Source organism: Chiloscyllium plagiosum, chromosome 7, assembly GCF_004010195.1.
Source record: "Chiloscyllium plagiosum isolate BGI_BamShark_2017 chromosome 7, ASM401019v2, whole genome shotgun sequence".
Taxonomy (NCBI): Eukaryota; Metazoa; Chordata; class Chondrichthyes; order Orectolobiformes; family Hemiscylliidae; genus Chiloscyllium; species Chiloscyllium plagiosum.
The window spans coordinates 67,046,143-67,070,754 of NC_057716.1; the positions used below are offsets into that span (position 1 = coordinate 67,046,143).

The 24,612-nt window shown below is 41.9% G+C and overlaps 1 protein-coding gene across 2 annotated transcripts in view; it reads right to left on the reverse strand.

The window, feature by feature from the left end:
• The window catches only part of lmln (leishmanolysin-like (metallopeptidase M8 family)), a 78,404-nt gene extending 54,789 nt beyond the window's left edge, over nucleotides 1-23,615 (reverse strand). The window contains exons 1-6 of one of the 2 annotated variants that reach the window (XM_043693976.1): nucleotides 23,459-23,615; nucleotides 18,270-18,392; nucleotides 10,249-10,346; nucleotides 10,117-10,147; nucleotides 6,255-6,337; nucleotides 3,886-4,003 (exon numbers count right to left, since the gene is read on the reverse strand). In XM_043693976.1, the coding sequence (XP_043549911.1) occupies nucleotides 3,886-4,003; nucleotides 6,255-6,337; nucleotides 10,117-10,147; nucleotides 10,249-10,346; nucleotides 18,270-18,392; nucleotides 23,459-23,590 (585 nt within the window). In that variant the 5' untranslated portion in view covers nucleotides 23,591-23,615. The remainder of the gene's footprint in view (nucleotides 1-3,885; nucleotides 4,004-6,254; nucleotides 6,338-10,116; nucleotides 10,148-10,248; nucleotides 10,347-18,269; nucleotides 18,393-23,458) is intronic. The other variant, XM_043693977.1, reaches the window with a different exon arrangement.
• Between the last annotated feature and the right edge of the window lie 997 nt (nucleotides 23,616-24,612).

Genomic DNA, 24,612 nt, shown 5'->3' on the forward strand with positions numbered 1-24,612 from the left:
CCTACCCTCACTCTGGCCATCCTCTTGTATCTCACATAAATGTAGAGTGCCTTAGGGTTTTCCTTAATCCTCCCCACTAAAGCTTTTTTATGCCCCCTTCCAGGTCTCCTAAATCCATTCTTCAGTACCTTCCTGGCTACCTTGCAACCCTCTAGCGCCATGTCTGATCCTTGTTGACTCAACCTTAAGTAAGTTTCCTTCTTCCTCTTGACTAGATGTTCTATATCCCTTGTCACCCAAGGTGTCTTCACCCTGCCATTCCTTCCTTGTCTCAGTGAGACAAACCTATAAAGCACTATCAGCAAATGCTCCCTAAACAACCTCGACATTACTGTCATGCATGTTGCTGAGAATATCTGTTCCCAAGTTAGGCACCCCAGTTCCTGACTAATAGCATTGTAATTCCACTTCCCCCAATTAAATAATTTCCCATACTATCTGCTCCTAGCTCTCACCATAACTATAGAAAAGGTCAGGGAGTTGTGATCACTATCACCAAAATGCTCTCCCACCAAGGGATCTGACGCCTGGGCAAAGCACCAAATCCAATATGGGATCCCCTTTCATCGGCCTATCTACATATTATGTCAGGAATTTTTCCTGGCCACACCTGACAAAAACTGCTCTATCCAGGCTATTTGAACTAAGGAGGTTCCAATCGATATTGGGGAAGTTAAAGTTACCCATGACAACAACGTTGTTACTCCTGCACCTTTCCAAAATCTGCCTCCTAATCTGCTCCTGTGTCTGTGTTGCTACTGGGGGTCTGTCGAGAAGTCTCAATAAAGTGACTGTTTCTTTCCTGTTTCTACCCATACTGATTCTGTGGACAAACCCTCTTTGGAGACCTCCCTTTCTGCAGCTGTGATACTATCTCTGATTAGCAATGCCACTCTCCACCTCTCTTACGTTCCTTCCTGTTTCTTTTGAAACATCTAAATCCTGGAACATTCAACAACCATTCCTGTCCCTGTGATATCCAAGTCTCCGTAATGGCCATAACATCATAGTTCCAAGTACCACTCTATGGTCTAGGTTCATCACCCTTATACCTGATACTTCTTGCATTAAAATAGACACGCTTCAACCAATTACACTGACTGCAAATTTGTCTTATCAACTGTCTATTCTTCCTCACAGACCTTCTGCACCCTGTATCTGACTGTTCACTGGCTATTCCATCCTCAGATCCGTGGCTCCGGTTCCAATCCCCCTGCCAAACTAGTTGAAACCCTCCCAAAGAGCTCTACCAAATCTCCCACCCAGGACATTGGTGTCCCTTCAGTTCAGGTGCAACTCATCCTTCCTGTATAGGTCCCACTTCCTGAAGAAGGGCTCATGCCCGAAACGTCGATTCTCCTGCTCCTTGGATGCTGCCTAACCTGCTGCGCTTTTCCAGCAACACATTTTCAGCTAGGTCCCACTTTCCCCAGAAGGTATCCCAATGATCCACGTATCTGAAACCCTCCCTCCTACATCAGCCCTGCAGCCACGTGTTCATCTGCACTTGATCTCTGTTCCTAGCCTCACTAGCCTGTGGCACCGGTAGCAATCCCGAGATTACTACTCTGCTTGTCCTGCCTTTTAGATTCCAACTTAACTTCCTATATTTTCTTTTCAGGTGCTCCTCCCTTTCCCTACCTATGTGATTGGTAAAGACGTGTACTACGACTTCTGGCCGCTCTCCCTCCCCCTTATGAATCCTGTAGACTTGTTCTGAGACATCCATGACCCTGGTACCCAGGAGGCAACATACCATCCGGGAGTCTCGTTTGCGACCACAGAATCTCCTGTCTGTTTCTCTCACCACTGAATCTCCTATCGCTATCGCTCTCTTGTTCTCTCCCCTTCCCTTTTGAGCCACAGGTTGACTAGATTGATCCCACAGATGAGAGTTTGTTGTATGAAGAGAGATTGAACAGTTTAGGCCTATACTCCCCGGAATTGAGAAGAATGAGGGGAGATCAAGTTGAGATTTCAAGATGATAAAAGGTATGGATAAAATAGATGTGCAGTGGAATGCTCCCTCCTGTGGAGCATTCTAGGACAAGAGGATCTAGTCTTAGGATAAGGGGTAGCAAATTTAAAACAGAGTTGAGGAGAAACTACTTCTCCCAAATGGTTGTGAATCTGTCAAATTCACCACCCCAAAGTGCAGTGGATGCTGGAACAGTGAGTAAAATTGAGGAGGAGACAGATAGATTTTTAATTGGTAATGGGGTTGAAGGGATAAGGAGAGAAGGCAGGAAAATGGGAGTGTGGAGCATAACAGCTGTGATCGAATGACGGCGCAGACTCAATTGGCTGAATTGCTTAATTCTGCTCCTATATCTTATGAGTTTATGAACTTATGAGAAACTCAGCAGGTCTGGCAGCATCATGGAGAGGAAGCAAAGTCAGTGTTTCAGGTCCACTGACCTTTCTTCTGAACGGCACAATTCTGAAGGGACACTAAACCGGAAATGTCCAGTTCTTTAAAATCATTCATTCAATGACAGCGCCACTGGCTAAGCTATCATTTATTGCTCATCCCAGATGGCTGTTAAGTGTCAACCACAATGCTGTGCTTCTGGAGTCACATGCAATTTAGATCAAGTAAGGATAGTAGTTTCCTTCCATAAAGGTCATTAGTGAACTATATTGGTTTTTCCCACAATCGTGAGGCGGCATGGTGGCTCAGTTAGCACTATTGCCTCACAGTGCCAGGGACCTGGGCTAGACTCCAGCGTTGGGCAACTGTCTGTATGGAATTTGCACATTCTCCCCGTGTCTGCATGGGTTTCCTCCAGGTGCTCCGGTTTCCCCACACAGTCACAAAGATGTGCAGGTCAGGTGAACTGGCTATGCTAAGTTACCCATAGTGTTAGGTGCATTAGTCAGAGGGAAATGGGTCTGAGTGAGTTACTCTTTGGAGGGTCGGTGTGGACTTGTTGGGCTGAAGGGCCTGTTTCCACACTGTAGGGAATCTAATCTAATAATCGATAGATTCACGGTCATTGTTAGATGTTCAATTCTAAATTTTGATTGAATTCAAATTGAATCCGGATCCCTAGAACATTACCCGGGTCTCTGAATTAACAGTCCAGTGATAATACCACTAGGCTATCGCCTCCCCTATTAAGATCTGCTGAGTTTCTCCAGCAACATCTGTTTTTATCCTTGGTCAAATTCTCTTCCACCTCATCTGTTTTGGGAATTCATTTTCTGAACAAATTAAGGTTTTCCGAGTCGCTCTTTCAGTAACAACTGGCTGTTTTTGCATTGAGGAGAGAAATGTGTGATATCATTTTAACAGTAATACAACCAACCTCTCTCATCTCCTACCTTTCATTCTCAGCTCTTCCACATTATCTAGACAACATATTAATCTCAGTGACTGTCCATGAACTGCTTCCTCTGGGCATAACATTGCTCCACCACTTTTCAGCACTCTTCCAGCAGCACTCTTGCTGTCCTCTTCCTTTGTATTACTTTCATCATCTACTGGCACCAAATAGTCTTGTACTTTAACTGCTAAAAGAGGCTTGTAATCCACTTTATGTTATTCCTCTAGCCTGTTCTACTTCGGTTACCTCTACAAAATTTCATTGTGCTCTACCTTCTTACTACAGTTACCTTACTCCTCCTACCACTGCTCTTCCTTCTCCTGAATCTCTTCTAACTGAGTATTATCTCAGTTCTATTTGAATTATTCAGGCCCCGAACTTCATTTGACTGTGCAGCATTACTCTCTATATTCAACATTACTGGATATTAACTGGATTGAAAATAAATTTACTCTCAAAATACAATACTCAACTCTTGCAAACTAAGATCAATATGATGTATAAAAAGATTAAGCTGACTTCACTAATACATTTAATTCCACAACTGCAGGGGTTTTACCTGTAAATGTTCTTCCGGAACAACTACCGGGCCGCATCTTGTAATGGCAGCACAGGCACCTTGACAATACATATGTGGGTCATCCTTCTTTCTTAAGTACTGATTGGTTGCACATGGCCTTGAGAAAACATTAACAGTTTAGTTTAGAAAGGTTAATAATAAATGTTAAATACTTAATCCATACTCATATGCAGAGTCGAGGAATCTATATATTAGCAGTTATTTATTTCATCTATATATAATTTTTATTTAGCATTGCTAAATGACAGGTGGACACTGAACACAGTTAATATTATAGAACATAGAACAATACAGCGCAGAACAGGCCCTTCGGCCCTCGATGTTGCGCCGACTTGTGAACTATTCTCAGCTCGTCCCCCTACACTATCCCAAAATCATCCATGTGGTTATCCAAGGATTGTTTAAATCTCCCTAATGTGGCTGAGTTAACTACATTAGCAGGTAGGGCATTCCACGTCCTTACCACTCACTGCGTAAAGAACCTGCCTCTGACATCTATCTTAAATCTATTACCCCTCAATTTTATGCCCCCTTGTACAAGCTGACGTCATCATCCTAGGAAAAAGATTTCCACTGTCTACCCTATCTAATCCTTTGACCATCTTGTATGTCTCTATCAAATCCCCCCTTAGCCATCTTCTTTCCAATGAAAACAGACCCAAGTCTCTCAGCCTTTCCTCATAAGACCTTCCCTCCATACGAGGCAACATCCTGGTAAATCTTCCCTGTACCTTTTCTAATGCTTCCACATCCTTCCTGAAATATGGGGGCCAGAACTATACACAATATTCCAAGTGTGGCCACACCAGCATTTTGTATAGTTGCAAAGTTTGTATAGTTGAATTATTCAATTGAATTGCAGTTAATGAATCTTACATTAGTCTATGTTACAAAAATACAAAAGGAATATATTTCAACTGAGATGCATTTGTACTCATAATGGTGAGCATGTCAGCGTTGGTGAACAGAACACTGTCTACTTTGAATATACAATTCAACATTAAGCACTCACAGGTCGGGTACAGAACAGTTAATTGCAGATTAAATCTCTCTTTCTGCACCCTAACAATGTGTGTTGTCCCCTCTTCAGCAGAGATGCCTGTTTCAATACATTTCCATTTGCAACACTGCTAACCTAAGAATGCAAAGTTAGCACAGTGTCACAATTACCAGTTTGACTGGAAGCATCCAAACTCATTTAATTTAAGATTTTTTCCAGCCAGTAGGACATAGAGGCTTCTCATTCTGTTAATGTGGCTTGGATGTGAACTCAGTTCTCATTAAGTGAAAAGCTAGCGTTGCACTTCATCCTGCAATCTAGTTAAAAATGAGTAATTTTCCAGATGGCAGACTATTACTAGTGGTGTACTACAAAAGTCAGTGCTTGGACGCCAGCTATTCACTATATAGGTGACCTTGCAACAGAACTAAATGTAACATTCTCCAAGTTTGCTAATGACACAAAACTAGGCTTGATTGAGAGTTGTGAGGAGGATTCAAAGAAATATCTGGGTAATCCCGGCAAGTTGAGTGTGTGGACAAACACATAAAATGTTCAGTATAACATGGATAAATGTGAAGTTATACGCATTAATGTGAAAAACTGAAAAGATTATTAAATGAAGATTATATACAGAAATATGGGTATAAAATGGGATCTGGGTGTCCTTGTGAATCAGTTAATGAAAATAAATAGACAGTTGTAGCAAACAATTAGGAAGGCCATCATCACCAGAGGAGTTTAGAAGTAGGGATGTCATACTGCAATTATAGAAGGCCTTGGTGAGACCACAACCAGAATATTGAGTGCAGTTTTGGATTTCATACCTAAGAGAGGACATCCTTGTCACAGGAATGCAGCAAAGGTTCATTAGGCTGTTATTAGGGATGGCAGGACATTCAAATGAAGGAAACATTGGTTTGAGTGCATCTGTATTCCTCAGAGTTGAGAATGATGAGAGGGGATCTGATTTTAAACATATGAAGAGTGGATGCTTGCCCCGGCTGGGGAGTCTTGAACCAAAGATCACAGCGTCAGGATAAATGACTGAGATGAAGGAACATTTCTGTAATTTCACGACCACAGAAGGATGTGGAGGCCAGATCACTGACTGAATTCAAGAAAGAGATTGATAAAAGTTTTGGATATTAAAGGGGTATTAAAGGATATGGAAGAGAAGGTGGGAATATGGCATGGAGATGAAAGATTAGCCATAATCATGTTGAATGTCAAAGAACCTTCAAAGGGCCAAATGGGCCACACCTGTTCCTAATTTCTATGTTTCCAAAAATACTCATTCTTTTTCTAAAATCAAAAACTTTAAAATGGCAGATTATAAAGACCATACCTGTTAAGCAGAATTGGACCAACAACTTTACGAACTTGGAATGTTTCTTGTAAATATTTAATCGCTTTTGGGAACAGTTTATTCTAGCATGGAAAAGAAACAGCAATAAATAGTCATTTGGCAGGACAGAACTTGAGAATTGCTAAAAACAAAGACACATTTTGTTGAAGTTTTCATCTAGTGCTCAGCAGGACAATTTACAAGAATACTAACTCAAGGGCAAAGGCAATATTTATATGGAATGAAGGGAGAGTGTTGATTCGTTGGCAATTAGACTCTGATTAGTAAAGGCATGCCACGGAGAATGCACAAATTAACATCTAAAATAATCTCTATTTCCTCTTATTCCTAATACTAAACTAAAATACGGGATCTCAGACTATAAACATCAGCTCAATATTGCAACATAATTGACATTTGTTTGGCAATAGCTCAGCAATGTCCCAGATAATAATTCTGGAAAAAATGTTGAAGTAAATATCAGCTGAATATCCTTACCACCTGTAATTCTTCAATTAAAACATTGATTCTTTAATTTCAATTAGCAGTTTGGCTCAAACACTAGAAAGTAATTATAAATATGAAAAAAAAAACTCAATGTATAAAAGCTTAAAAATATTTACAAAGTTTATATAGGCTCTTATGTAATCAGCACGCATTAGTAATTTGCCTAGCAGAATTGTATTGTATGTAAAGGTCACCACCAGCAAAGATATCCAAACTTATAAACCGTCAAGAACAAATTGGGGAATAATAAATCAGGAATTTCAGGATTTAAAGTAATTTTATTGTTCTAGCATAGGAAACTGTATTTTTTGCAAATTTTTGTTGATTTTGTATTTATTAATACATTTAATCTCGGTCGTTGTATCCAAAACTTAGTAGAATATAATTATGTAGAATGCACAGAACTATATTTCCCTTTTTATTAAAAAGGTATGACAGAATAAAATAATTTAATAACAGCAAAATACACAAATTTTAAATACTGACTTTACATATCAAAACGTACTCATTTACAAATTGCATTGAGCTCAGAAAGAAATCAGTTTGCAACAAGACAGCATGAGGTAGCTACTCAATTAGAAGTTGCAACTAGCAGGTTTTTTTGGGATGTAGGTTTGCTCGCTGAGCTTGAAGGTTCATTTCCAGACATTTCGTTACCCGACTAGGTAACCTCTTCAGTAGGCCTAAGGCAAAGCATTGCTGAAAATTCCTGCTTTCTATTTATATGTTTGGGTTTCTTTGGGTTGATGATGTCATTTCCGGTGGTGTTCCTGCTCCTGTTCCTTTTCTCGTGGGGTGGTAGTTGGGTCTAACTCAATGTGTTTGTTGATAGAGTTCCGGTTGGAATGCCATGCTTCTAGCAATTCTTGTGCGGGTCTTTGTTTGGCTTGTCCTAGGATGGATATGTTGTCCCAGTCGAAGTGGTGTCCTTCCTCATCCGTATGTGAGGATACTAATGAGAGAGGGTCATGCATTTTGTGGCTAGTTGGTGTTCATGTATCCTGGTGGCAAGTTTTCTTCCTGTTTGTCCAATGTAGTATTTGTTACAGTCCTTGCACAGTATTTTGTAAATAACATTAGTTTTGCTCGTTGAATGTAGAGGGTCTTTCAAGTTAATTAGCTGTTGTTTTAGTATGTTTGTGGATTTGTGGACTACCATGATGCCAAGGGGTCTGAGTAGTCTGGCAGTCATTTCCGAGATGTCTTTGATGTAGGGGAGAGTGTTTTGTCTGCTTACTTGGGTTTGTTGCTGAGAAATCAGCAGACTGTGTTTATTGGGTACCCATTCTTTTTAAATACATGGTGTAGGTGATTTTCCTCTACTCTGGGTAGTTCCTCCGTGCTGCAGTGTGTGTTAGCTCATTGAAATAATGTTCTGATGCAGCTTTGTTTGTGGGTGTTGGGATGATTGCTTCTGTAGTTAAATATTTGGTCCGTATGTGTTGTTTTCCTGTAGACGCTGGTTTGAAGCTGGAATGAACTTGAAAGACCCTATACAGACAACGAGCAAAACTAATGTCATTTACAAGTTCATAATGTTGACATCACACTACGTCTTCCAAGTTTAGAAAAATAGCATTTATACTACAGTTTTTGACTTGGACAAGTCTTTTAGAATACAGCATGAGTGAGAAGAGGTTTTAAATGCGAAGTATAAAAAGCAAACATAAAATGTCAGTTGAGATGTACAGACATGTTTAAGGATATAAAGAAAGCAATAAAGTTAAATAAATTTGCTAGCTAACATCAAGAGTGGAAAACGTCTGTTTGCAAAAAAACGTAAGCAGTATCATGATTGAAAAACTAACTAGATGACAAGGAAATAGAGATGATAGGGAAATTTAAACAAAATCCTAATTGTTCTAGCTACATGGAATCTTTCCATGTGAGCTTTCCCTGTTTATTTGCTCACTACTCAACATTGCAGAACATGTTTCACTCATAATCCTCAAGACTGACCTTATATGCCAATATTGTTAAATATACACTTCACCATATGAATATTTTCACAAAACATAACGATGATAAAAATGCAAATTCATTGAAACAAATGAACAAGATCTTTAATTAGCAGCCACATAATAATAAAATAAGATGGTTAACTGACAAAGGAACTGTCAGCTCTTAGAAATAGACCATATCAACACAGAGATGAGGGTAGTTTGTCCTCATCAGCTGGCAGCATTCAACCGTCGACTGTCTTCTTCAGATGGATGGTGGTTCAAAAAAGGAGGAAGGCCCAAAGAGTCCCCTAACACTTCAGCTAGATAGTAGGTTTCTGTCTTCACAAATTTAATAAAATTGATGCACTCTATGCCAACTCCTTGCTTGTGTATTGGTATCAGTGAATTATTTGGAATATTTTTTTCTGTCTAATTAACCAATGTATCGTATCTAAAATGCTGCATCTGCTTATGGATGATCTATTGCCTACATTTGGCAACTGTGGTCCCAAACTGCAAAATCTTATACTACTAATAACTTATCTTAATTACATGAAAGTTCAATGGTATCAATAGTTAATGAAAACTGAAGTGTAAATGAACCATCACAAGGAGAATATTGCTTCAAGGTGAAAATGTTATCTGCTTTTATACTTGCCACGTACATACTCTATTAAATGGTTAAACAAACTTTAATTTTTATTCCAATATTTGTATTAGGTAGATTTTAAACTTAACCACTAAAATCTCTCAGACTGGAAACAGATACTTGCCTAGGAATATTGCCTATACCACCAGACTCTCGAAAGCTAGTTTTACAAATACCGTCAATGACTTTTAGGTTCGTAAAACAAATTATTTTTACTTTAATGATCTGTTTATTAATTTTTCATTCATTTTGTTTGATTAATAATTTGACACTTTACTGCATCTAGTTGACTTGATGTGTCATTCATTGTACAATCAAAACATTTCATCCAAATTTGCAAGTAGTGACTTTGAACAATAATTTGAAAACATCAACATCTGGTCAACCCAGAAAAATAGGTGCAAATTTCACCCTTTCTTATTCTGCAGCTTTACTGAGACATAACACTTAGTTTTACGACACCTTAGAAAATGCTAAGAACACACAACACCTACAGAGACAAGGTACTATTAACACAACCCAGTTTGGCAAAGAACCATTAAGATTTAAACATTATCAATACATTTCTTTATGTTACAAAGTTAACTGCATTGTTCTTACATTGTAGTGTTATTTTCAATCTGAATGAGGCACATTTGGATTTCATTTTGTCTCTTAGAAACAATAATGCCAAATAATGGATTTAAAGTACAGCACATTACAATTTATCATTGAATATACTTTTATAGTTACATATTGTAGAATGCATGAATTTTATACATACCTTAACTAAATGTTTTTTATCCGTGGGTAAACTAGAATATAAAAAAAAATTAAAAAGCTATCAATGTTAAGAGTTAAAATCAGTAATGTTATTTAGTAAATGGCTGTCAAGATGACAAATTATAATACTTACTATTCAATGCTTAAATCATACACAATTTTTATTCTTAGATGCTGATCAATACTCCTTCTGGTAATTCGACTTGGTTCTAAATATACTTGGTAAATCACCTAAAATGATAAAGTTAGCATTGTTTTAAAAAGGGATCAATACTTTTAAACGTTACGTATAAACGTTAACAGGTAGGCCTATCAGCTCTGCACACATAGCTTCATATTTGATAAATGTTTCTTTAATGTCTAATTAAATGAGTTCATGCCCTTCAATGTATTCCATAAAAATGATGTGGATGTGCCAGTGTTGAACTGGGGTGGCCAAAGTCAAAAATCACACAACACCGGGTTATAGCCCAAAAGATTTATTTGAAACAGCAAGCTTTCAGAGCCAAAAGCTTGTACTTTCAAATAAATCTGTTGGATTATAACCCAATGTCATGTGATTTTTGACTTGATTATATTACATGGATTGACCGCCTGCATTGATTATGTGCAGGTTACGCACTTTTTGAGCAAAATAGAATGTATCTGCAAATATAATTCTGCAAATCCAAATTCACCCCATAGACTTATATGTAAGTATGCATGTATGTATGTAGGTATGTGTGTGTGTGTGTGTGAGTGAGTGAGTGTGAGAGAGAGAGAGAAAGAGAGAGAGAGAGAACATGCATGTGAGTGCAAGTGAGTTTAAGAGTGTGTGTGTGTGTGTGTGTGTATGCATGCTTGGCTAAGCGTGATGGAGTATCAGCCTGTGAGAGGGTGTGTGCGTGGGTGGATGTGGGGGGTGGGGTGTATGCATGCGTGTATGAGTGTGTGTGTGCGTGCGTGCGCGCATATTACAGTGTGTGTGCATGAGAGAGTGTATAATGTTGTGGGGTCACTGTTGTGTGACATGAACCCAAGGTCCCGGTTGAGGCCAAACTCATAGGTACCGAACTTGGCTATCAGTCTCTGCTTGGCCACTCTGCATTTTGCGTATCCTGAATCCATCTTGGAGGATGGTCATTCAAAGATCCGAGGCCAAATGTCCCTGACCATTGATCTGTACCCTGACTGGGAGGGAACATCCCGGTCTAGTGGCTGTTGCATGCAAGCACACACTCTCTCATGTGCAATCACACTCATTCTCTCTCCCTCACGTGTGCACGCGCACACACCCACAGACACAGACACACACATATGTCTATGGGGTGAATTTACATTTTCAGAATTGAATTTGCAGATACATTCTATTTTTGCTCAAAAAGCACATAACCTGCAGGCAGTCAATCCATGTAACATTTATAAATTCCTAATTTGGAAATAGACCCAGTCTGACTCAAGATTGGATACAGACAGACTCTAACCTCACACCTTTACATTGTCTGAGCTGAGATGTCTCTTTTTTTGTATAAAACCTCAAGTTATCTCGAGAATGTGACTTTAAAGTAGTTCTGGGATTTACATATTAATGAACCAAAACCTGTAACCTGTCTAAAAGTTGAAAGACTTAACAGCAATCTAGTTTTGTTCAATATATAATTTCAGTTGCATGACACTACAATCTTTTGCTATAAATTCTGTGTCTTATGATCTTGTCTCACAGCTACCTGATGAAGGAGCAGAGCTCCGAAAGCTGGTGCTTCCAAATTAACCTGTTGGACTATAACCTGGCGTTGTGTGATTTTTAACCTAATCTCTGAGGCCAATCTTTCCATTTCTTTCTTAGTCTCTCTCCAATCCAGTCACATCCTTGCCTACATCAATGCTGCTGAGGTGGAGATTGTCAAAAGTGTCAAGTTCCTGGGAGTGAAAATCACCAACAATCTGTCCTGGTCCACCCATATCAACGCAACTATCAAGAAAGAACAACAACATATCTACTTCCTGAGGAGGCTAAGGAAATTCGGCATGTCTGCAAGAACGCTTCCCAATCGTTATAGATATATAACAGTAAGTATCCTTTCTGGATGCATCACAGCATGGTACAACAACTGCCCTTCCAAAGACAACAAGAAACAACAGAGTCATTGACACAGCCCAGTCCATCACACAAACCAGCCTTCCATCCACTGAACCATCTACACTTCCAACTGCCTCAGGAAAGTGAGCAATATAATCAAAGACCCATCCCAATCCGGTTATACTCTCTTCCACTCTCTTCCGTCTGGCAGAAGTATACAAATTTCAACACATGGATGATCAGATTCAAGAACAGCATCGTCCCTGCTGTTATCAGACTTTTGAACAAACCTCTCAAATCTGATTTCTCTCTCTCTGCAGCCATAACACTGTGTTCTACACTCTGTTCAGCTACCCTGATGCACTTTGTATGATATAATTTGCCTGTACATCACGCAAAAGAACATTTTTCACTGTATTGCGATACATGACGACAATAAATCAAACTCAAACCGTCCTGCTCTCCCAGTGTCTCTCTCCCTTTCTGTCCGTCTCCGGCCTAGTCTCTACCTCGTTCTCTCTCTACCTGAATTCCATGGTGGGTTTGAACCCAGAACATTATCTTCAGATTATAGTCTTGCAATAATGTCACTGGGTATCGCCTCTGCCCCCTTTTAAAAAATTTTAAATTTTTTTTAAAGTCATATTCTTCAATCAAGTTAAATCCTGGGCTTTTTATCAACATATCATAATACACCAGTGGAAAGAGGCTTCCCCTAAATAAGGAAACATAGCAAGCTAGAAAGTGGGGTACAAGTCCAATCCCAAGTCCCATTTACCTAGTTGTAGAGTACTTCTTCCACTTATGGATTCTATCACTTTTCATTCATTAGGTTAACAAAATACAATGTTACTGAATTTCATGGGAACTGTCATGATGTACTAAAATTGACTCAAAAAAAACGAACAGATGCAAACATTAGATTGAAAATTGATTTGAAACATTTTACTCCTTGGAAACATCTACACTGAAATTTCTCAAACTTAAAAAATAGAGATGGGATTGCAATTAATGGGAAGCAACAACTTTGATACGGGGATATAAGTGATGCTGCAATTCATTAATTGATGATGCTATGACCTCACTTTTCACCTAGCATCCTGCACTGAGATGTGTCCTGTGTCCTTGAGAACAAACATTTGTAGAACTTGGGTTCTGTAAGGATGACAAATAGCTGAAGTAGGGATTGTGCAAAAATATCAGATAGGTAAAATAGTAAAAAAAAAAGCCTATGGCATGCTTGCCTTCATTGGAAGGGGCATTGAGTACAGGATAGGCACGTTATGCTGCAGCTTTATGGAAGTTTACTTAGGCCACACTTGAAATATTGTGTACAATTCTGGTCACCGCACTACCGGAAGGATGCTTTGGACAGGGTAAGAAAAGGCTTAGCAGAATGTTGCCTGGTATGGGGATTTTAGCTAAGAATAAAGGTTGGATAGACTGGGTTTGTTTTCACTTCAATGCAGGAGGTTGACAGGGCAACCTGATAGAAGTCTATAAGATTGTGAATGGCATGAATCGAGGGGATAGTATGAGGCTTTTTTCAGGGTGCAGGGGTCAATTACTAGGGGACACAGTCAGAAGTCACACAACACCAGGTTTATTTGAAATCACAAGCTTTCATAACGCTGCTCCTTCATCAGGTGAAGTGGAGGAATGCACATCGGCACAGAATTTATATGCAGACAGATAATGCCAAGATAATTCCAGGAAATTAAGAGCATCAAAAGATAAGTACAAATAGTGTGAGTGGAATGTTGACAGGCTGAATAATAAGTGTTTGCAGGTGATCAAAAATGTCAAACTGTGTGTGTAAAGTATCAACAACTGAATAACAAGTTGTGGGATGATCTATGATCAGATTAATTAAGGCACAGAGATCATTATATAAAATTCAAAAGAAGATGGTGCCAGAGACAAACCAAATGGCTGGACTAACATGATAGGTATAAGAGTCGCATTATGAGGGTCTAACCAAAATAACAAGTAATCCAAAACTGTCCAAGCTAATTAAATTAGAGAGATAATAGCAAGTTATCAAGGTGATGGTGTTAAAACAGAACCGTAAGGAAGATTTAGAACATAGAACAATACAACGAAGAAAGGCCCTTCGGTCCTCAATGTTGCGCCAACCTGTGAACTATTCTTAGCGCGTCTCCCTACACTATCCCATCATTCATGTGCTTATCCAAGGATTGTTTAAATCTCCCTAATGTGACTGAGTTGACTATATTGGCAGGTAGGGCATTCCATGCCCTTACCACTCTCGGAGTAAAGAACCTGCCTCTGACATCTGTCTTAAATCTATCACCCCTCAATTTCTAGTTATGCCCCCTCGTACACGCTGATGTCATCATCCTAGGAAAAAGACTTCCACTATCTACCCTATCTAATCCTTTGACCATATTGTATGTCTCTATCAAATTCCCTCTTAGCCTTCTTCTTTCCAATGAGAATAGACCCAAGTTTCTCAGCCTTTCCTCATAAGACCTTTCATCCAGACCAGGCAACATCCTGGTAAATCTCCTCTGCAACTTTTCCAATGCCTCCACATCCTTCCCGAAATATGGTGACCTGAACTGTACACAATATTCCAAATGTGGCCACACTAGTGTTTTGTATAGTTGCAGCATGACATTGCAGGTCCGGAAATCAATCCCTTTACCAATGAAACCTTATACACTGTATGCTTCTTAACAGCACTATCAACCTTCAGGCAACTTTCAGGGATCTATGTACATGGACTCCAAGATCCCTCTGCACATCCACACTACCAAGAATCTTTCCATTGACCCAGTACTCTGCCTTCCTGTTATATTTTACAGAGAACAGTATGGTAAAGTTACATGAAGTATGACACGAACCCACGATCATGGTTGAGGCTATCCTCATGGATAGTAAACTTGGCTATCCTGCAATGTTGTGTATCTCAAAGGAGGATGCTTACCCGAAAATTGGAGGCTGAATGTCCTTGATCTCTTAACTATGCCCCGAATGGGCGGGAACAGTTCTGCCTGGCAATTGCTGCGCTGTATCCATTCATCTGTTACCACAGCATCTGCATTGTCTCGCCAATGTATCATGCAACTCAGGACATACATTCCTACAGCATTTAAGGGAGACCGTGTCGGCCAATTCACATGCATGCGTACTGTGTATGTGGTGGGTGATGTTCCCATGTGTGATGGTCATACCCATGTCAATGATTTAACATGTCTGGCAGAAGTTATCGTGGCAGGATTGTGGTTGCTGTTGTCTTGAAGACTGGGCAGTTTGTGGTGAACTTCTGGGGAAGTACTGGAAGACGAAGGGTATTCTATTGGTCGTGTCCCTTGTCTGTCTTGAGGAGATTGTTGCGGTTTCTCGCTGTGGCACATTGGAATTGGTGATCGATGAGATCAGCATCACATCCCATTCTTATGAGGGTGTCTTTCAGTATTTGTAGGTGTGTGTTGCGTTCCTCCTTGTCTGAACAGTTCCTGTGTATAGGGCCTGTCCATAGGGGATGGCTTCTTTTAACACTTTTAGGTTGGAAACTGGAGAAATGTAGCATCGTGAGGTTATTTGTGGCTTGGAGTGGAGTGAAGTACGGAGGTGTCCATCCTTAATAGAGATGTGTGTGTCCAAGAATGAGTGTGATTCTGAAGAATCCATGTTAAGTCTGATGGTGGGATGCAACTCGTTGATATCGTCATGTAGTTGTTTCAGTGATTCCTCCTATGAGTCCAAAGAAAAAAAATGTCGTCCATGTATCTGATGTATAATGTTGGTTGGAAGTGGAAGTCCTGTGCAGCAAAGACATCTTGCTTGAACTTGCGCATGAAGATGTTGACATATTGGGTTGCAAATTTGATCCCATGGCTGTTCTATCAGTCTGGATGAAGAGCTGTTTGTCGAAGGTGAAGATATTATGGTCAAGGATAAGGCAGATGAGTTGTAGGATGACTTTCAGGAATTGACAGTTGCTGGTGTTAATTACTGAGGCAGGTGCAGTGTTGCCATAATTGTGGGATGTGTGGTGTAGCATGCCGAAAATTCCATTGTAATGAGGAATGTTTCTGGTTTGACTAGTCTGTGGGTGCTGAGTTTGCGTAAGAAGTCTGTAATATGGCGACAGAAGCTGGGGGTTCATTGTACAATGGGTTTCAAGATGCCCTCGACATAGCCAGAGAGAATGTCACACGGTCCCAGTGCCTGATATGGACCTGTCGGCGGTACTGATTAGAGCCTTTATATAACGAGGGCCATATATGGTGGTTCAGGAAGTGTTGGTTTGTGTAACGTCAGAATGCAGTAGAAGTCCCACAAGAGATATAAGCGGGATGAGAGCGCACAGGATATTCTGAAGGTCTTGATTGTCTGTCGATGTTCTTTGATTGGATTAGCAGGTAATTGTCTGTAGTGTTCCTGGTTGTTCAGTTGTCAGTAGGATTCTTTGCAGTAGCCTGTTCTATTGTATATAATGATGGCTCCTCCTTTGCCTTCTGGTTTGATGACAATGTTGTGGATGGTCTTCAGACCATGGGTGGCATTGCGTTGCGCTTGGGTGACATTCTGGGCTGTCTTGCAAACGCGGCTGATAAGTCTGGCGTTGACACATCTCCTGATAACTTGATCATACATGTCAAGTCTAGGGCAACGGCCTTCTGGAGGGGTCCAAATTGACTCCTCCTTCTTTGGTTGCTGCACTGCAGCTTTCTCTGTTGACTACTCTTGTTCTTTTTTAATGTATATATTTGTTGAAAAAATGTTTCACTCTTTTACAAAAAAACCCAACAAGTTATAAAAGTACAAGGTACAGAAAAGTAGAAATAGTATCGTACTATGATATTACAGTAAGGTTAACAATAAACTGCCTTGTACTCTTCAAGACATCTCATATTTACTTAAGCCAAATTAGAATAAATTCAAATTAAATAAAATAGCATGAAATTAAATTACAATCCACTAAAATCAAACTACATTGCATTACACCACTCGCCGCACCTCCACCGAAGCTCCCATCTATGGAAGCAACAGTTATCATACCCGTATCTACTAGGCCTCTACCACCACCCCCGGACCACCATATATGGCCCTCATGGTTACATAAAGGCTCAGTACTGCCGACAGGTCCATGTCTATGTAATTTAGAAAGGGCTGCCATGATTTATAAAATTGTTCTGTGCCACGGCTCACCATACTGTCAGATAATCTTGAGGATGTACTCCATCACAAGTCTGTGCCACCCTGCAAGACCTGGAGGTTTTTCTGATATTCAATTCATTAGGATGTTCTACCTCGCAGTGTGTAAGAATATTGAATAACCTCTTCCCATGCTCACCCAAAGAGGACAGATTCAGTACTCCCAGAAGGAGGGATACCAGATCTTCCTTAACTTCCATTCCCAGGATCCTCTCCAGCTCATTCACTACGGCACCCCAGTATCCGCGAATCTTGTAGCAGGACCAAAAGCAATGTATAACAGTGCCTATACATTTGGGACATTTCGGAGAAGATCCTTTCTTAAACTTTGCTAAACTTTCTGGCATTGTATGGGCCTTGTGCAGGATCTTCACCTCCCATGTTTCTGATGACATTTCTTCCCCTAACTTCTGATCCAAATCTCATGGAGTTTCTCCATAACCTCCAAGGTGTTTCCTCTCTGCAAATGATATATGGTACTAACTGAGAGAGCGTCCCCACAACAGAGCACTCTTCTTTCTATATCTGACTTGTACGGCTGGTCCAAGAGCATGGTCTTCTTCTATTTATAATCCCTAACCTGGAAGTATCGGAAAAGGTCCCTATTAGGGAACCCGTATTTCTGACCTAATTGGTTGAAAGACATCAAGACCTCTCCCTCGAATAAATCTTCCAGACAGGAGATTCCCTTACCCTCCCATGCTCTGAAGCTGAAATCCATTGACTCTGTTCCAAATCCTGGGGTTCCCACTAATGGGGTGAATGGCGAAGTGTTAAGCAAATTGCCCTCACCCTGCCACACTATCCTCCACGCTTTCACCCGTATTTATAATAAACGGACTCTCACAGTGTCCAACTCCAGATCTCAACTTATCCATAAACTGTAAGTTTATGAGGATACATCTCACCTGCAATGCCTCAACATCAAGCCATATTGTCTTCGAGTCATTACGCACCCATTCGCCAACACATGACAACAGGGCGCCCATTTGATATCTCTTCAGAACCAGGAGGTCCATCCGCGCCATATCCTGTGGAAGTTACAGCTTGGTAAATTTAATTAGGGGACACCTACCGTATCAAATAAATGATCCAAGCCACCCAGCAAACCTCCGCAGCACCTGTTTGGGTAATAACTATGGGAGCATCCTCATGGGATATAACAACCAACGAAGAACATTCTTTTTAATCAAGGCTATACAACTTAACCATGATATGGGTATTCTCTCCCATTGCTCTAAGTCCTGCTGTATTCTCTCAAACAACCCGTACAAAGTTAGCTCCGTACAGCCGCCAAAAGGTAGGAGTAATAAACATTCCCAGATAGAGAAAACTTTCCTCTGACCATCTAAAAAGAAACTCCATTCCATCCTCCAGCTTCGGTACTTCCACCAATCCCCCCACAGGCATGACTTTTGACTTTATCCTGCATCCTGAAAAGCTGCCGAATGATTTAATTTTTTGTATTATCTGGAGTTAGCCAAACTCCATCATCCGCATAGAGAGTAATTTTGTGTTCCCTAATTCCCACCTTTGGTGCCAGTACTTCAGGGTCCTTTCGGATGGCCTCCACCAACAGTTCAAGTACCAAGGTAAACAGCAGCGGCGACATTGGACATCCCTGTCTGCTGTCCCTCCCCACACCAAACTTGCTCAATTTAACCCCATTTGTGATAACTGCCGCTTTGGGGGTCTTTGTATAAAACTGCCACCCACCTGGCGAACGCCCCTCCCAGGCTAAAGTGATCTAGAACTGCAAAGAGATACGACCATTCCACCCGATCACAAGCCTTTTCTGCATCCAGGGAGACCACCAAACCTGGCATCAGTCTCTGCTGACATATTTGCATTATGTTCAGTACCCGTCTGACATTGTTGGAGGAGCTGCTGCCCTTGATAAAACCAGTTTGGTCCTCTTTTATAATAACAGGCAGCATCTTCTCCAACCTCAGAGCCAACACTTTTGATAGGATTTTAAAATCCACATTCAACAGCGAGACGGGTCTGTATGGTGTGAAATCCTTGGGATCTTTCCCTTTCTGTAAAATAAGGGAGATATTAGCCTCCCTAAGAGAGGGCAGAAGGCAGCCCTGACTATACGAGTGACTGTACATTTCCAGAAATGGTTCAGCTAACATGTGTATAAACGCCTTGTACAATTCACTCGGGTACCCGTCTGGACCAGGTGCCTTGCTACCCTTGGAGTTGCCTTACCGCCTCTTGTGCCTCCTGTACTGTCAGAGGTATTTAAAAGGGAAGCCTGATCTGCGTTTATTTCAGGGAGGCCAAAAAAAGGTTTCCACTCTTTCAACTCCATCCCCACAGCCCTCCGACCGGTATAATACTGCATAGAATTCCCAAAATCTGGCACTGGTCTTTTTCAGTTCACGAGTGACGTTGCCAGTTCTCTCCCTGATAGACACGATGGACTGTGGGACACTTTCCTTCCTAGCCAGGTATCTACCTGACTTATCCCCATATTCAAACAGCCTTTGCTTTGCAAAGGAGATCATTCTCTTCACCACTTGTGTGAGTACTATGTTCACAGCCACCCGGAGAGTTGTGACCCGTTGTAATTTGACCACAGATAGTCTGGTATAATATGCCAATTCAGCTGCCTTCAGCAGGGCCCCAAGCATCATTCTCATTGTCAAGTATGAAATAATCAGACCCCTTAAGAACACTTTGGTGGTCTCCCAGAGCACTGATGGATTACTGGCCATACCCCAATTGATGTCCCAAAAAGCCCTGAACTCCCTTGTAATGTACTGTACAAAGCTGCCATCCTTCAACAGAAACGGATCCATACGCAGTGCCGTGTGCCTACTCCACTCTCCTTGCTCTTAACATCTAAATACAGTGCTGCATGGTCCGAAATAGTTATGCCCCGAAATAGTTATGCTCCCAGTATTGCAGGCCAGCACCAAGTCCAAACAAACCGACGAAACAAAGAACATTCCGATTCTTGAGCGGATTGGACTAAAAGATAAAATTCCACCCCCCCATTAGGGTGGAGACATCTCCATATGTCCACTAGCTCTAACTCCTCATACAAGTCCACTAACTGTCATGACTGCAGGCGTGGACCCAACAGTCCCTTTGGCGTCCTGTCTACCCCAGGGTCCATGAGATGATTAAAGTTTCCTCCTATAACTATACGGCGAACCCCAACAGCCATTACCTTAGAGACCACGTCAAGTAAAAATTTATGAGGATGCGCCGGGGGACAGTAAACTTTCAGGATACCACACTCTTCACCGTGTACCAGAGCTTTGAGAATGATAAATCGTCCATATTCATCTTTGATTTGATCTGTCACCTAAAATGGGTGGTTCTTTCGTACCAGTAAGGCCACTTGTCTGCTTTTGGAGTTAAAGGAGGAGAATACCCTATTGTACCACCACCGCACCCCCCACCCCACTCCCCATTACTTCAGATGCTCCCTATCAGTCAAATTTTGTCTTGCAACAGATTGATGTCAACCCTTTCCTTCTTAAAATTTGAAAACACCTTTTTCCTTTTAATGAGGGAATAGCTCCCCTTTATATTCTAGGTGCACCGCCTGAACAGATCCTTAGCCACGCCTGCACACAACAACCCGCTGTCCCCCCAAGAGGAAGAAGCCAACTCAATGTGCAGCGAGTGGAGAAAATACAGACTTTATCAAATCTAAAGTCTATTCCTACAAACACTACTAAAACTAAGAAACTAACCACTACCCCTAATTTGAACGAATAAACACAAAAAACACAAATCTCCAAAGATCTCCCCCCTCACATAGGGGGCATTCACTCTCAACCTTACAGCCATCCTTGCACCTTCCAGTTAAGACCGTACCCCAAACCAAAGCAATGGGGGAAAAAAAGCAATTATTTACACTCCTGCAAGTTAACAATGGACGCCCACCCCTCCCCCTCCACATCTCAACCCCACACATCTTTATATTAAAGAAGTAACCACCCCTCATCCAGCAAAACCGAACAGTAGAACAACAAATATGTACCAAACAGATATGATATAAACATACCGAATTTTACACTAAAGCAATACCAAGCTTGTAAGGCCTGAGTCCCCAAAAAGGAAAAGAACAAAGAAAGAGAAAATAAAAAAAAATTATGCCATTGCCCACACACACAGCTTTTCCTCTTTCTTCCTTGGTCAAAGTATATTATTTCAGCGAGTTCAAAAATTATTTTACTTTTTCCGCCAAGTCGAAGTTGTTGACAGCTTCCCCATAATTGAAACGTAGCACTGCCCGGTACTTCAGAGAATACGGAATGTTTAAATCTCTTAATTTTTTTATTTACATCATCAAAGGTCTTTCTTTTCTTAATTATGGCCCCAGAAAAGTCATGAAAGAACATTATCCTAGAACCTTTATAACCAAATCCTGTGGATCTCCTCCCAGTCTTCTTGTTGTTTCTATTATTAATTGCTTTTCTTTATAGTGCTGGAGTCACACTAGGATTGGGCGGGGGTGCTGAGCCAGGCCGGACCTGCGCATTGCGATCCAATGGGCCCGTTTCACACTCACCTGGCCCGACTCAATTTCCAGCTCCAGGAACTCTGGAAGTCACCTCCTGGGAAATTCAGCAAGCCTTTCGCCCTCCTTATGCTCTGGAAAACCCATGATCCATAAGTTCTTTTTCGTTGACCTTGGTTTTCGAGGTCATCTACTTGTTGCAGCAGGGCCTGAACCTGGCCTTCCAAGGTTCAGACCTGCCACTTCCAGCTCTCCATCACGGCCTCCGAGGTCGTGGTCCTTTGTTCCACTGCTTCTATGTGCCAATCCAGAGCCTGGATCTCCTGTTCATGCTTTGTCAGCATGTCAGTAATCGGTTCCAGCGCTTCTTCGAATATTTTCACAGGGTTTTGCAAACTCAGTGAGTAAATGCTGCTGTTCCACTGAACTTAAAGGCGCTGCCACAGGAGTCGAGGCAATGGCTGCTGGTGTGCCCGACATAGTAGGGGAGTGCCCTGCCTGTTGCACTCCCCTTGCTCCCTTTCCTTTAGATGTCTTCATTTCAGCTCCAGATCCAAATTTAAAGGGCCTCTAGGTGCTCTACCTACCTACTTTATACTACAAATATTCCTCAGGGATGACTAATGGGTGTGTGTGTGTGTGTGTTTGTGTAGGAGCCCAAATTGCCTGGGATATGGCACAGAGCACAACACAGCAGACTGTTCAGACTGCCGCTATCTCGACTCTCCAATTGTTCTTGTTCATTGGTTGTCTCACTGGGCTTGCTGCTAACACCTTGGGGTTTGTGGAAGAATTCCACTGTGTCTGCCGTGAGGCCAATGAGGTCCATTTTGGTAGTGAGGTAGAGGACACAGGATCAAGGTGCCGAGGCGGGCAAATTTAAAAGAGATGTGCAAGGCACATTTTTCCATACAAAGGGTGGTGAGTACCTGGAACATGCTGCCAGAGGTGGTGGTGGAGCTAACACCTGGACAAATACATGAATAGGAAGGGAATAGAGGGATCCTATAAATGAAGACAATTTTAGGATGCGTAGGTGCAGGCTTGGAGAGCCAAAGTGCCTGTTCCTATGCTGTAATGTTTTTTGTTCTTGATCTCTGTCTCCGGCCCGGTTCCCTGTATGCATCTTTCTCTCTGCCTCCTGCCCGGTCCCTGTATGCACATCTCTCTCTGCCTCCTGCCCAGTCCCTGTATGCATATTTCTCTCTGCCTCCTGTCCAGTCCCTGTATGAATCTCTCTCTCTCTCTCTCTGTGGTCCAGTCTCTCTCACTCAAACAAAAACAGATTGCGGGAGAAGCTCAGCAGGTCTGGCCGCATCTGTGAAGAGGAATCAAAGATAACGTTTCGGGTACGGTGACCCTTGCTCAGAACCTGACCTGGAAACTTTAACTCTAAATTCCCTTCACAAATACTGCCAGACCTGCCGAGCTTTTCCAGCAACTTTCGTTTTTGTTTCAGGTTTACACCATCCGCAGTTATTTTCGGTTATTATCTCTCTTTCTCTATATATCTGAGTGTGTCTCTGGCCCAGTCTCTATCTGCGGTTGGACTCTGAGCCGTAACCAACCCCTTTTTTTCAGAGCTGGGATTATTTTACGGGAGTTGTCACTCACCTCTCTCCGATCCGGTACTCTGTGTTTACATGTGGAGCAGGTAGTGTTTTCAATGACAGTGCAGATGATGCCGGTAATGATGTAAAACGCCCAGCTCCTCAGTCCCGGACACGGCGCGACAACTGCCGCCATTACTGCGGCAACGCGCGTGCGCACGCCTGCCCTGGGTGGTGGGGGAGACGCGCAGAATCAGATGGACCACTTCATTCTCACAGTGCTCTCCCCCCCCAGGGAAGAGCAGCTGATAGTACAGTGTGTGTGAGTGAGGACCCCCTTCATCCTCACAGTGTGTCCCAATGGAGCTGCAGCTGATAGTACAGTGTGTGTGAGTGAGGACTCCCTTCATCCTCACAGTGTGTCCTAATGGAGCTGCAGCTGATAGTACAGTGTGTGAGTGAGGATCTTTTTTATCCTCACGGTGTGTCCCCATGGAGCTGCAGTTGATAGTACAGTGTATATGAGTGAGGACCCCCGTCATCCTCACAGTGTGTGCCCCCAGGGAACTGCAGCAGACAGTACAGTGTGTGAGTGAGGTCTCTCTTCATCCTCATGGTGTGTCCCCATGGAGCTGCAGCTGATAGTACAGAGTGTATGAATGAGGACCCCATTCATCCTCACAGTGTGTTGCCGGGGAACTGCAGCTGATAGTACAGTGTGAGTGAGTGAGGACCCCCTTCGCACTCACAGTGTGACCCCCAGGCAACTGCAGCAGACAACACAAAGTGTGTTAGTGAGCACTCCCTTTATCCTCACTGTGTATCTCCCAGGGAACTGCAGCTAATAGTAGTGTGTGTACCCCTTCATCCTCACAGTGTCCTATCTGTGTGACACACTGTGAGGATGAATGTGGTCCTCACTCAGACACTCTGTACTCTGCACTTCCCTGGGGGACACACTGTGAGGATGAAGGAGGTCCTTACTCACACGCACTGTACTATCAACTGCATCTCCATGGGGACACGGAGTATGCGAGTGAGGACCCCATTCATCCTATCAGTGTGTCCCCCTGGGAACTGCATCTGATAGTACAGAATATGTGAGTGATGACCTACTTCATTCTCACGGTGTGTTCCCATGGAGCTGCAAGAGACAGTACAGTGTGTGTGTGTGAGGAACTCCTTCAACCTCACAGTGCATCCCCAGAGATCTGCAGC